The 14,162-nt window shown below is 31.9% G+C and overlaps 1 protein-coding gene across 2 annotated transcripts in view; it reads right to left on the reverse strand.

Moving 5' to 3' along the window:
• Positions 1–2,936: 2,936 nt before the first annotated feature.
• LOC107447560 (band 4.1-like protein 4) overlaps positions 2,937–14,162 on the reverse strand; it is an 85,137-nt gene continuing 73,911 nt past the window's right edge. For both annotated transcript variants that reach the window (XM_087167579.1, XM_087167578.1), the window contains exons 20-26: positions 9,163–9,228; positions 7,005–7,076; positions 6,011–6,079; positions 5,639–5,719; positions 5,398–5,529; positions 3,614–3,692; positions 2,937–3,088 (exon numbers count right to left, since the gene is read on the reverse strand). In XM_087167579.1, coding sequence (XP_087023705.1) covers positions 3,002–3,088; positions 3,614–3,692; positions 5,398–5,529; positions 5,639–5,719; positions 6,011–6,079; positions 7,005–7,076; positions 9,163–9,228 — 586 coding nt within the window. In that variant the 3' untranslated portion in view covers positions 2,937–3,001. The remainder of the gene's footprint in view (positions 3,089–3,613; positions 3,693–5,397; positions 5,530–5,638; positions 5,720–6,010; positions 6,080–7,004; positions 7,077–9,162; positions 9,229–14,162) is intronic.

Raw genomic sequence — 14,162 nt, forward strand, 5'->3', positions numbered from 1 at the left:
ACGAAAACTTGCCATTTTTTACCTTATAATGTGTTATTATATATTTTTTTCTTTGCATAAAATAAGTTCTGCGGTACTATAATTTAGCTCATTTAATTATGTTACTATTAGAATTTTTTTTTATAAAAATAATTTATGGTTTTGTGATTGAATAATATATTGGTGTATTTTGTTTGAATGCTGCAATTCTCCCAAATGGTCCCCTTTCCCCTTCAAAGTCCGTTTTGTCCACTTTTTAATGTTTTGGTCCTCTTTTGAATCATTTAAAAATCAGTTTAAGAAAGTGTTTAGATTGCTATGCACATTGACTTATGACATCTAACTCTCTCCTCGATGTTCTCATTCAGGAATGTCAACAATGACTACACTTCATCACTTAAATTTTTTTTTTGTGTCTTTTCATTTATTTAATTTAATAAAGATAAGAACAAATATATAAATTTTCTGTAAATTCGCAGAATTCTGCTTTTTATCAAAAGATTCAATTAACAATTCTAATATTGCAGAAATTTGATAAGTTGAACTGAGGCACCATCCACAAAGTGTTAAAAAATAAAAAATGATTGTAATATCTTATGTATTCTACCAGATTTCTTTCTATAGTTGAAGATTCTTTAATAATACTTTGAAAGAAAAATTGTTTAATTAAATTTTCCTACTATATAATTTAGAAGGGAGTGTCAGGAATTACATACGTATTTACTATGTTTTTAAAAGATTGTTCTGTGATAGGCAAATCTTTCATGATACAAATCTTATATGTTAAAGATTAGTTTGTTTCAAGAACATAAATTGATCTCTTGAATTCAAGAATTTGAATTGATCTCTCTTTTAAAATGATTTTAATAAAATTAACAATCCTACAATTTTAAAATCTTACATTGAGGGGTTATTCTGAAATTGATTTTTTTAAATTAGAAATTAAACTAATTAAATTTTTTTAATAAAAAAATATTTTAATTTTAGTTATAAAGTGTATTTTAAGATGAATAAAAATAATAAATTATTACGACAGTTCAATATTCTTTAAATGTATTGTAATTTAACGTATTAAACAGAGCTTTAATTTTGAAGGTTGGAAATATACTACTTTACTGGAATTTTATAGAATATATAACCATCCCTGAAAAATAACACACTCTGGGAGGGTATTTTTTTTACACATCTGAGGATTTATATTAGGTGTTAAGTTGTACTTTTTCATGTAAAATTTATTTTTTCTGGCATATACTTTGCCAGAAAAAATAAATTTTGTGATACGCATATACTTTGTGACTATTGTTCCATTATGTTATTGTGGATTATGTATCAAGTAATATAAGCTTAAAATAGAATCTCTCAATGAGTTACTTTTTGTGATTCTCAATAATTTCCTTTCCCTCCATACTGTGAGCTGTAATTGGTGCTAATGATTGGTCACAAAAGCAATTTTTTATCCTTACTACTTATATTGATCCTATTTTTTTCCGATTTAAAAATCCCACAAGGCCTTGTTCTGACAGGATTCTTTTTTTTCACGCATAAAAAAAATAAATAAATAAACAGTATTTCTTTCAAGAACATGCAATGTAAATAAATTTTACTGGAAATAAATGTCATGTTTTTTTCACTATATAAGAATTTTTTTGTGTTTCATATAATTTAAATAAAAACATCACATTCACACATTACATTATACATTTACACACACATTGAAATGTTTTTAGTCTTTTCCGAAAATTTTGTGTTATTGTAGCATTTACTAATGATATACAATAAAGGTCTATTATAACAGCACTTCACGATTCACAGACTTGTTATCAAGCGAACATCTCACTACTGGAAACTTCATACATGTTTAAAATTAGAATAGCAATGAAAATAGTTGGAGTTTTTATAGTTTTTTGACGTCATTGATCACACCGAATATTGAGTTAAATAATTAGTTGTCAAAAAGGAAAATTAGGGGACATAATAAATAAGTAACTAACAAAAGGCTCATCCATGTGATATGTGGATTCCTGAAAAGAGCGAAAGACCTGTTTTCTTTATTAACATAATGATTAAGATTCAAAGAAAAAAAATATGAAATGTTTGTTTATCGCTTTTCTGTATTGATATCAGATAAAAATAAAAGCGTTTTCCATTTTGCTCTCTTTTACACACTTTTGCTCATTTAAATAGCAGAAAAGGTATTTATTTTTCAAAAAAAATTAATAAAGTATTTCAGAATGTGGCTAAACAACCTAGCAACAATATTCGCTTTTTAACCCTTAAGTTTTCCCAGAAAGTGCAATCTAGACTTATAGCTTAGTTCCTTTTTTGTGAGGATTACAAAACATAACAGAATTAAATTTGATTGTTGTACACTTCTTTCAAAACAATGCGAATTGCTGTACACATCTTTTAAACAAAAGTTGCAGTGGACCGTGTGTTGAGAATGCCAGAAGGTAAATTAGCACTCTACACATTTTGCTCTCGTCTCCTGATGACAGAAGGAAAAGAGGATGGCTAAGATTAACAAAGAAGAAACTTATACAAATGGATTTCTAGAGGGAGGTGAAGAAGTAGGCTAAATGCCTTGAACGCTTGAAGAGCCCAAGGACACTAATACGATGCAGAGAAATAATAAAACAATGAAGCGAATTTTGAACAAGTGGACAGGTATGAATAAAAAATCTCATAACCTTGTTTAACATTTGCTTGAAAAATTGAAATAAAGTAGTTAATAAAGAGTTAATAATAATAAAAGTGTAATAGTAATAAATGTATAATAATAATCTAAGGTGCCTTTCCTAACAATAAACTATAAAAATATACTTGTTTTTAGTTTAAAACTGATGTAAATAATGTCTTAAATTTTTTCTCCAATTGACAGTTTACATTTTAAAATCATGGCGGATTTTTAAGAGTTTACTATACCATGTTTAACATAAATAAATAGGCTTTGGGCATGCTTAAGAAAATACTATATACATAATTTATTTGATAAAATTAACAAGCACAGTCATTTGACTGTCTGTCATAGTTCAGTGCTAGTTTTCTGCCTGTTCGTTGTGTTTAGAGAGTTTATTTTCTTCATTTTGTGGCAACTATCTTCATTCTTCATCTGAAAGAAATATATATAAAAAAATTAGAATCACTTTCTAATAGAGTAATCATCAGAGTGAAGCGAAAAAACGTAACACATCACCAAAAAAAAAAAAAAATCTTTTTTTTTTCTAAATTTATTTATTAGACTTCTCATTCATTTTAAAGTTTCTTTATTATTGAATAAAATTTTCAAAAACATTTGTACCTCTTTAAAATAGAAATGTGCAAAATGACTTACAATTTCACTTTAGTATTTTCCATTTATTTATTTTTTAAAATTTTTATTCCAGAGTTTTCTTGATGTAATTACATCTTTTAAATTTATATTTCAAGTTATTGATTTATATTTTAACTTTAATTCGTTATTTCTTTTTAAGAAAAAAAAAACATTGATATAATTTTTTTAGAATGCTTCTATAACATATTTTTTAAAAAAAGTCTTTATTATTGATTACATTTATAATCGAATTTTGTAAGAATTTGGAACTTTTGGCTTTAAGTTGTAAAGGTAAAATATTTAGAAAATCGATTTTATTCTTACCTGTGAATGAATCATTTCCTTTTGAAGTTTATTTTGATTTATTTCTTTTGAATGCCTTTTTGATTTATTGTTGCTCAATCTAAATAGATACAAAACAGGATTAGTGACAGTTTATTCCATTATGTAGGGTATCCCATATTGAATTGATATATACTCAATAGACATTAAAGACGCGATGGCTCCCTTGTTAAAAGGGCTCTGGACATCAAAGTGAAAGGCTGGGTTTCGATCTCCAATCGCGGTTTGAAGTCGACCCAGCTTCAGATCCATGGGTGCCAGTTTGTTAAATTAAATTTTATAATTATAATTCAACCTTATTAATTAAAAACTTCGAATTATCCAGTATTATTTTATTATTACTTGGCGCACATCCATGTTCGGGCAATCCAAGGTAAGTAACAAATAAAACGTGATTCTGTACTTCAGTAAGGATGTGACATTAGTTTATTCCATTCATCCTCTATTTACGCTTCTATTATCATATTTTGTAATGTGGCAAACTTGTTAAATCATTTTTGAAAAATGCCTGTAAGTGTATGTACATTTGAAATTCGCTACTCTTGTTACATATTACATTTTAAGTTTTATTCTGTATTTTCTTAAATTTTTATTTTCTATTTTTGCCTGATTGTTTTATTTTACAATTTTTGCTTAACTTCTATTTTCGTTTCAATTTTTTGGGGGGCTCCTCGCACTAATGTATTGATATGCTTTGCTTTGGCTATAGTAATACTATAATTAAAAGCACTATTTTTTCGGATATAAAGGTGTGAGCTGATGACGAAATTATATATTTTCTTTAATTTATTTTATTTTCCAATTTTTTTTTTAAATATTAATATATACACCGAAGAGCCATTACATTATGACCACCCTCCATCTATAACAATGGGCTCGCCCAGGTTTTCATGGTTTCTCGCCCAGGAACAATGTTTTCATGGGGCACATTAGGACCCATAATCCTCATAGAACAATCCCTGACGTCTGTAAGCTACTTGAACATAGTTGCAGACCAGGTTCACCCATTCATGGCAACAGTTTTTCCTGCGGGGGATGGTGTTTACCAACAGTATAATGCACCATGTCATAAAGGTCGAATCGTCGAGGAACATTCCAGTGACTTTCAAGTCATGTCTTGGCCCCCAAATTCACCTGACCTTAATCCAATAGAGCATTTGTGGTCCTACTTGGAAAGCCAAATTCGTGCTGCCACGCTACCCCTTGCAATGTGAGGGAATTGCAGGACCAGTTGGTGAGCGCTTGGTACCAGATACCTCAGACTACCTAATCAGCTAGTGGAATCAATGTCACGGCGGGTGCTAGCAGTTTTGAGGGCTAAAGGTAATCCTACATGCTATTAGCAGGGTGGTCATAATGCAATGGCTCTTCTGTGTATATAGTGCCATGCTACTAGTGTCACAACTAGAAGAATAAATGCATGGTAATACCCCATGATGCTGATGCCATGTATGTTAGTGCTTCAACTTTAATTTCATTTTAATATTTTCTCTTTTTGTCTTAATGCTTCTCTTTTAGAGCGTTTTCTTAAAATTCTCTCAAGTCAGATTGAGAACCGAGAGTGATTTCTATAGTGACAAAGTACTGACTAGAAAATATGCACAATTTAAACCTGGTTGTTTTCCATTAAAACAAACCAATTTCTTTCTTTGATGCTTAACAAAAACGAAATGGTGAAATGAATGTCACTTTTCTGTCAACCAATGATGAAGTACTGAAATAAAATTCATTGCGCAACTTCTTTTATTTTTCCTACTAATACTTACGGTACTATATTTAAATGGCTAACGCCATTGTTGGTTTCAGGACATTTGCCATTGGGAGATAAATTGACACTGTAAGGCGGAGGAGGGTCTTCATCACAGGTAGATCTTCGGCTTAGTGTGTCCAAAGAAGTCCTATAAACAAAGAATCGGGCATGAGAGTTTTCCAGGTGCAATTAATTATAAGCGTTCTTCGTCATAACGAAAAGTGCTTTAATATATATATATATTTTTTAAAACTTACCTGGATGATACTTTTGAGACTTTGTAACGAGGTTTCCCTGATGTCGGTGAGTAGCGAATTTTGAATCCATTAGTTTCTGTCCTGAAAGAGTCAATCAATGTGATTTGACATCTAGCAGTATTAACGTTCAGAAATTTAAAGCTGGTCAATCTACTATAATCAATTAATTGGTCAATCTAGTTTTTCGCTTATTACTAGATAATAGAATATTAACTGTTTTGTTTAGTTACAGCCATTTTAAAAATGCCCGGTTATTTTAAAATAAAACCGGCTTTCATATTTTACCAGCAATATAATTATTTTGAGTTTACAGATAATAATAATTTAGTAAGGCTTAAAAATATCTTAAAACTTATACCCATCTATACTTACTCGACTTTGGTATATTTAATATCTCTCCTCTCTTCTTCCGTTAAATTAACTGGATCCACCAAACGATACCTTAAAAAAATGAAACAGTTATTATTTTACGCAGTGAAAGTGGAGTTAAAATACAGTAAACCGATACTAATTTTTAAAATATGTTTCTTAGAGTCTTGCACATATTTAAAGCAAACTATTGCTTGATCTAAAGAAGAATAGGGAAGAGGCCTCGAGTTTGAAAACGAATGTTAGCTTGAAATGAAAAAGCCAGCTCTTGATTATGCTGTCATCTAGCGACAATTGTAAAACATAAAAATTTCTTGTTTTTCTTTTAAATGGTATCGTAAATAAAATTTAGTTTTTATGCAACTCACTCGTCATTAAAATAGTTTTACCTTTATTATTTATTTATTTATTGAGAAAGATAGAGAAAAAAGTTGAAGAATATTAAAAGAAATCAGATATTTTTTTTTCTTTCGAAATGGAAAAAGCAGTATAAATCCTTTATGATAAAAAGAAGTTACTCTCTGTTAAACCATAACTGCCTAAAAAATTTGTCGAATAATCGTAACTATATTTTTTCCCGAAGTTATTATAAATGCATGCTAAGGAAAAGACTTTTTTATGTTAATATGATTTTATTCTTGTATAAAAATAAATTATTTCCAATTAGTAAAGCAAGTTTAACTTACGGTTCTTTTTGTAAGCAGTTCCTACTTCATTCTTACTTTCATGTATGCCTCGCAGTTTTGTCTGAATGGTCTTGACAAAAATTTGATACTATTTTCTAGTTTAAATGTTATCATGTGCTGATTTTTATTGTTTAATATTGGCAATAAATATATAAAAAGCAGTGATTAGAAAATACTTGTCATAGATACTGTCTCCTGCACATTGAAGGGCATTAATTTTTTATTCAAAAGACATAAACAATCCCATTTACTTTAAACCTGAATTAAAAAAATGTATGGAATATAATTGAGTATTTAAGGGTTGTACTTACTGTAAATGTTTTTTTACTTCTTGAGAAATGATTGGATTAGATTCGGGTGATCTGGACCTTGATCTACTGTGCCTGTTCGAAAATAAATAAATAAAAATAAATACTTTTAAGATTTGTTTCGAGTTGTAAGTGCTACTACATAAGGGTTGTTACTTTATTTGGTTAACATTTATCGACACTTCATTGAGTTTCAAACAACAACAAAAAGTTTTTACCTTGTTTTTTTTTTTCATTTTCTCTGGATAAATTATGAGAAAATGGGCTCAACTTACACCACAATGCTTGTAAAGTAGCTGATTTATGAAAAAAAATTTATTTTTTAAATCGCTGTGCATGCAAACAAACAACATATTGTTAACTTCACACCGTATATAAATATATTTTGTAAACTGAGCTAGCATATTGATGGTTTAAAAAAATTTTTAAAAAGAAAAAAATAGTCTGTAAAAAACTGCCCTAAAATGAAAAATAAGGCACTTAAAAGTTTTCAAAATCATGTTTTACATTTACTTTCTTTTTTTTTATAAAAAGATAAGATCAGAATTGCATTGTATTCTCAAAACCTTTTTAATGTTCTTAAATTTGTAAGATTGCCTGTTTGAAAAACAGACGAATTCTTATATATTGAAAAACCGTTCAACAGTAACACTTGTTATCGTAGGAGATTTAAAATAAAAAAGATTCAATGCAAAATTTAAAATAAAAGAAAAAATAATAAGCAAAATGCATTCAAAATGAAAAATCTTTAAATAGTTTAAAAAAAATATTAATAAAAAATTGTGATTATATTATTGCAATCGCTGTTTACCCATTTGCCACATGTTTCTTTTTCTTCCTTAATAGACTTTCATAAACAAAAATTGTCATTGGTTGCAAAAACTGCATCAATTGATTTGTCCTCTTATCGTTGTTCTTTGGTTTTCAATTTCGGTCAATATACATTTCTTAAGACGTTATAAAAATCGTATCCTTCTTCAGTAGTTATATTTATATCATATAAAATCACCGCTTAGATAGTAATTATAAATAAGTAAATCACAAAATGGATATTAAAATAATTAAAATTAACATTATATAAAAACATTAAAAATATTGACTGGGGAAATTAAAAGAAAAAACTCAGAGGTGAAAACAATCAACTCCAAGAAATTCAAAAATTATCTGCATAATGCTTATGTTAGCCTGATTTTTTATAACTTGTGCAATTCTAATTTTGAAATTATGGTTTTGAAGTTGATCTCAGTTGTTAAGTATTTTTGAGATTATGGTTCTGAAGTTGATGGAAGTTGTTCAGTTCATTTTAAAGTTGTCCCGCAGTGGACTGATCGTTAAGACACGGTTCCCAGCAGATCACCGAAGTCAAGCATCACTGGCTGCTGTCAGTGTGCTGGTGGGTGACCACATGGATCAGTCTGCGTAGGGACCGAGGGTGTGCGGTATTGGTCCTCGTTAAACTGTGCTACCGTAAAGTGCTCGACTTCGCGCGCAGGTCGTCGGGCTACCGAAGCGTGGGTGCCATCCCCTCCGCAGAGGATCAAAATTGTGATGGCATGTCTTCGGATCATCCTCCGGGATGTTTCCCAGACCGTCGCCAGTAGCCCATTGTGCAGCTCTAGTGCGACGTAAATTAACAACCACAACAATCATTTTAAAGTTTTAACTTAAGACAATATTTAAAGAATTCTAAAAAATTTATCAAACAAATATTCAGGGGTTTCTCTAGTCTTAATATTGAATTAAATATTATCAAATAGAATTTATGGGTTCCTGAAAACATGGGAGTATGGGCATCTTAAACCTTATGATAAATCAGGTACTGCTTCCACTTTCGGATTGTCAAACGCAGAGCTATAAGCGATAAGCACAGAGCTCGCCGCACTTTACCATACTCAATACTCGCGGATTGTCACTTAGTATCTCCATTCATTTCGGAATTTAAAAACTCTTCCAATGAAGCTTTTCAATTGGTTCAGTTTTCAAGGAGGTTATTCTATGTGTGCCGAAATTTTTTTCTTGATTTGATGAATTGGTTAAAATTTACTAACACCTCTTCATTATTGTTAAGTTTAGACAATATTTTATAAATAAAATAGTTAAACAACATTTGTTTTTTTTTCGTTTCAATTATATTTAAATATTAATAATAATAAAGGCATACTTTCGATGTTTTTTTCTTCGTTGTGCTGGAGCTTCAGATTCCGTATCTATCCCTGAGTTTAAGTACCTGAAATACAATAAATAAGCTTTTAACTCGTAGCAAACCCATAATTTTAAACACAATTTACCAGTTCTCGCAAAGAGTTAACTGTGCTATAGAACAGAGGAAAATCTTAAACGTTTTAGAAATTATTGTAAAACTTTTTATAAAAATCGCAAATTTTGGAGAGATTTTACCAACTATATAAAATCAAAGAACTGAAATTTAGAAAATTTTTATGAGCTCAGACAATAGGTTAACTATTCCAATATCAAAAAGAAGAGCCGCGGTGGCTCAGGTGTGCTCGCGTGCGCTCGCCTTCCAATGAGGTGACCGGATTCGAATCCCAACGATGACTGGTCGAAACGAATTTTGCACCCGGCTCGCACCTACTACAATGCTGACATGAAATATCGTCAGTGATAGATGGATCATAGGTTAGAGCTCCCTTTGCCGTCAGGCTAACCGTGGGAGGTTTTCGAGGTTTTTCTACCCATGTAATGCGAATGCGGATTGGTTCCATCAAAAAGTCTTCCACGAAGACAAATTTCTCCCAATACTTGATTCAGGAATTTCCTTTTCTTTTGGATTAGGTTCGAAATTACAAGGCTACGGAGTTGAACATTGGTAATCGTAAATTCAAAATTGGGTCGGCTGTTCAACGACAGTTATAAAAAATATATGAGCGCTTTTTTTCCCCCGCAAAATTGTAGCTTTTCTTCCTATTGACATTCCGTGCCCTTTTCTTAATTGTCATTGAAGACGTTGGCCAAAAAAGGAAAAAAAGTCCGAAACCGAAGACTCCCCATGTAGTAAATGGTGACTGGTACACGTTAAATCTGTCGGGTAACAAAGTTTCCCAAGTTCCCATAAGAAATCAATATCTCTGATGGGGTGCTGAATTGGAGATTGATCGTTTTCTGGTTCAGGTCAAACTTACTATCTGAGGATGAATGAATGCGAGGATGAAGGAATGAATGAGTTCGCCCTTTAAAATGAGCTTGGTTTCAATAAGCAGACTTGCTGGTATTGGCAGTGGCATTAGAAACAACAACAGGGCAAAGCGTAATCTAACAGTCACAAATAACTGTTACAAACTCACGACGACAATTATAAAAATAGCATATTATTCGCTAAAAAACAATATTTCATGTGGTCTTCGAAAAATAATATTAATGAAATCGTATCGTATAATTGTATTCAGCACAGTTGTACAAAGCCTTCCTGTTTTAAAAACACACAATAATGAAAATATTTATCAAATAACTATTTAGTAGATTTTTCTCTTTCTTTTTTTTAAAAATTTTTTTGATGCAGTACTTAGAAACATAACATGGTGATCAAATCATGTTTTGAAATTGAATTATTTGTAGTACATCATGATGGTCGAAATCATTTTAAAAGGACGCTATAACGAAGAAAGAAACGTTTCATTCTGTTTTATTTCTATTGGTAATTTAAAATTTGAAGTAAAGAAAAAAGCAAGTTCAAGTAAAACACTCAGCAAACCATGAAGTTTCAAATACTTAAAATAAAAAAGTATTTCCAAAATATCAAAATACAAACAAGTTATTACAGGGCAATTTCACCACTGCGTAATCTTGCCATAATATGGTTGCATTTTGATATTTTGAAGGGGGGGAAAAAAAATTCCCATTTGAAACTTCGGGGTTTACTCTATGTTAACCTAAACTCATTTTTTCTTTAATTTTCAATTTATTTATGGAAGTGAAAAAGAATTTGCCATGAAATGTTTCTCCCGTGGTATAGTTTCCACTTAAGTAGTAAAAGGTTCTAAATAATTTTAGTTTGAATAAACTGACTTACGTTGACTTAAAAGTTTATACGTTGACAATAGAAAATCAAGGTTATACCTTGCCTTTATATCAGGCCTACAAGCTTCCAATGTGCGAAATTTATAAATAACATTAATTTAAATTGCTTACGTCACAACATTCTCACTTCAATTTGCAAACCAAAAGACAGTTATGTTAAAATTACTTGTCCAGAGCCGTGGTGGCTCAGGGGATAGAGCGTTCGAATCCCAACGATGGTTTCTTCTTCATAAGCGCAACAGCCTTTCACAGGCCAAGGCTGACTCGCAGATTTTCCTCCATCTGGCCCTGTCCGGAGCGACGGCCCGCCATCGGTTGACTCCCAATAGCTTGAGGTCCTTTTCAACGTCGTCTATCCATCTTGTAGGTGGTCGTCCCCTACGTCTCCTCCCTTCAATTGTGGAAAAAGTCACTTTTTTGGCAGGGACGGCATCAGAATTTCTGAAGAGGTGACCCAGCCACCTAATGCGTGATGCTTTAATAGTTCTCACAATGTCGGTCCCACCGAATTTGTCATATTTTTTGTAAATTTCGTGGTTGTAAAGAATTCCCCATACGTTATTCTCTTGAAGAGATCCAAAGAATTTCCTCAAAATTTTTCTTTCAAAAATTAGCAGTTTTTCCTCCTCTGTTTTGCTTAGGGTCCAGCACTCACTTCCATACGTAGCTATAGGCCTGATTAAAGTTTCGTAGATGTTTAACTTTGTCTTCACACTGATGAACTTGGATTTCAGTTGGTTTCTGAGGCCGTAGAAACTTCTGTTAGCCATGGAAATTCTGTTATTTATTTCGATTTTCAGGTTGTTGTGGCTAGAGATCAAGGTTCCTAGGTACTTGAACTGGTTAACAGTTTCAAAAGAGTCATTATCTCCAGAGGAGATCGATCAGGAGTTTTATTTATTGTGATCAAAAACTTGGTTTTGTCTGCATTTATAACTAGTCCCATCTCCTTCGCCGCACTCTCAAGCGCTACAAAAGCGTCAATGACTGAGCGTTTTGTTCTTCCAACTATGTCGATATCATCAGCAAAAGCGAGTAGTTGGACAGTTCTTTGTAAGATTGTTCCATTTGTGTTGATACCAGAGTCTCTAATGGCCTTTTCCAAAGCTATGTTAAATAGCAGGCAAGAAAGGGAATCACCCTGTCTCAGGCCTTATTCGGTGAAGAATGGTTCAGAGAGACTTGACGAGATTTTTATTCTGCACGAAACTCTTTTGAGTGTCATTCTTGTGAGGCTGATTAGCTTCTTTGGGATGTTAAACTGGTTGATCGATGATTAAACAACGATGGTTTGTCGATACGAATTCCGTTCCCGGGTCGCACCGACCGCAGTGCTGACGTAAAAATATCCTCAGTGGTAGACGGATCGTAGGTTAAAGCCGTCGGGATGACCGTGTGGGGTTTTCGTGGTTTTCCTCTTCATGTGACGCAAATGCGGGTTAGTTCCCTCAAAAATTCCTCCATAAAGGCAAATTTCTCCCAATACTTGATTCTAGAGTCCTCTTGTCTTCTGGATTGGGTTCAAAAGGTTACGGAGTTGAACAGTAGTTGTCCGAAACCCAAGATTGGGTCGGCTGTTCAACGACCGTTATAAAATAAAATGAAATTACTTGTCGAGTGTTTGTTTTCTAATGTACTTGGGACCTTTGTTCACTCCAAAATCGCTCTAATTTCTGTCCTTGAATGACTTTATTTATTGAAATTGTCAAGTTAATTTGAAGTTTTTTGTTAAATATACAAAGCAGGCACTGAATTTGCTTTTGAAGACGCCGGAAGTGTCACTCTATAACGCTACCTGTGAACCTCAGTCACGGAGGCGAGCAACACTACCCGTTCATCCGGTGGACCACATTCACACACTGGACAACACAGAGACAAAAATCCATGTCCTGAGCGAGATTCGAACCCGCATCCATTTGCTTCGCAGTCACGCACGCTAACAGCTCGACCACCTGGTCGGCATTAAACGAAGTTGCAAAATAAATCACTACGGTATAGTTAAATAAAATATTTATCCGAAAAATCTCAATTTTTACAAAATTTTGTTACTTAGAACCTTCTTACTCTTACCTCTTCTATCGTTTCGCTTCGTTCTGTGGTAAGGACGTCATAAAATTAAACAAATCAGCTCATCGGCATCATTCCTTGAACGAATATGGAAGGGTGTTTTCTTAAATCAGATCTGGAATTTCTTATGAGCCGATAAAAGTAAAAAAAGTAGCGAGAGACAAAAAGAATATTTCCATGGTAACTACATGAGCTTCTGTGAAGAGTTTTGAAAATTTTGATTTAAAGAATGAAGTTGAAACTATTTTTCTTCGCAGATAACTCTACATCAGGCTCGTATGAAAATGCGATTATCGTTTTAACAGTATTCAATTAGACATGTATATGACTATGTAATTTATTCTACGGTTATTATGACGTATCTGTGGTTAATGACTCTGTAGCTCTGCGGTTAATGACATAACAGGTTTCAAACGTATCATTTTTCTGACTAGCTAGAATGATCAAATTTCAACTGAAGGTATGTCTACTTACACAAATTACAATTTTCGTTCAAGTTTTCACCAATCGAAATTTCCGACTTGAACAAATTAATAGACAATAGAAATAATAAAAAAATTAAAAAAGTGCGATTGATGGAAAAATAGTTTTATTTTTCTCAGACCTAAATTAAAATAAGTAGAGATCGCAATAAGTTTATATAACCTCTGAAAACTTCTCCACGTCTTTTGAAAATTATGAGCTCTACGTTTTTTTGTTTAAAGCCTGTACAAAAATAATATTTTTAGTATATCTGAATAAGTAGGTTTAATTCTGTTTCATTATTTAAATCCAAAATATACAAAAGTTCTTTTAATAATAACTAGTGGACTGCGCCCCCTGCTCGCTAACGCTCGCCAACCCCCGAAAATTGCAACGCAATCTTATATGGTTTGCTTCGCAAATGCACAAAATTCTAAGAATTCAAAAGAATCATTCAAATCCATATAACAACTTTTTTTTTTAAAAAAAATTACATCTTTTTAGTAAGTACTAAGTCATTAAAATAAATTTGAATTCAAATAAATGACATGTAATTCGTTAAACCTATTAGAAATGTACTACAGTATAAAATCTTAA

This window comes from Parasteatoda tepidariorum, chromosome 7 (assembly GCF_982258835.1).
Source record: "Parasteatoda tepidariorum strain Cologne lab strain chromosome 7, Ptep-v5.0, whole genome shotgun sequence".
In the NCBI taxonomy this organism is placed as follows: Eukaryota; Metazoa; Arthropoda; class Arachnida; order Araneae; family Theridiidae; genus Parasteatoda; species Parasteatoda tepidariorum.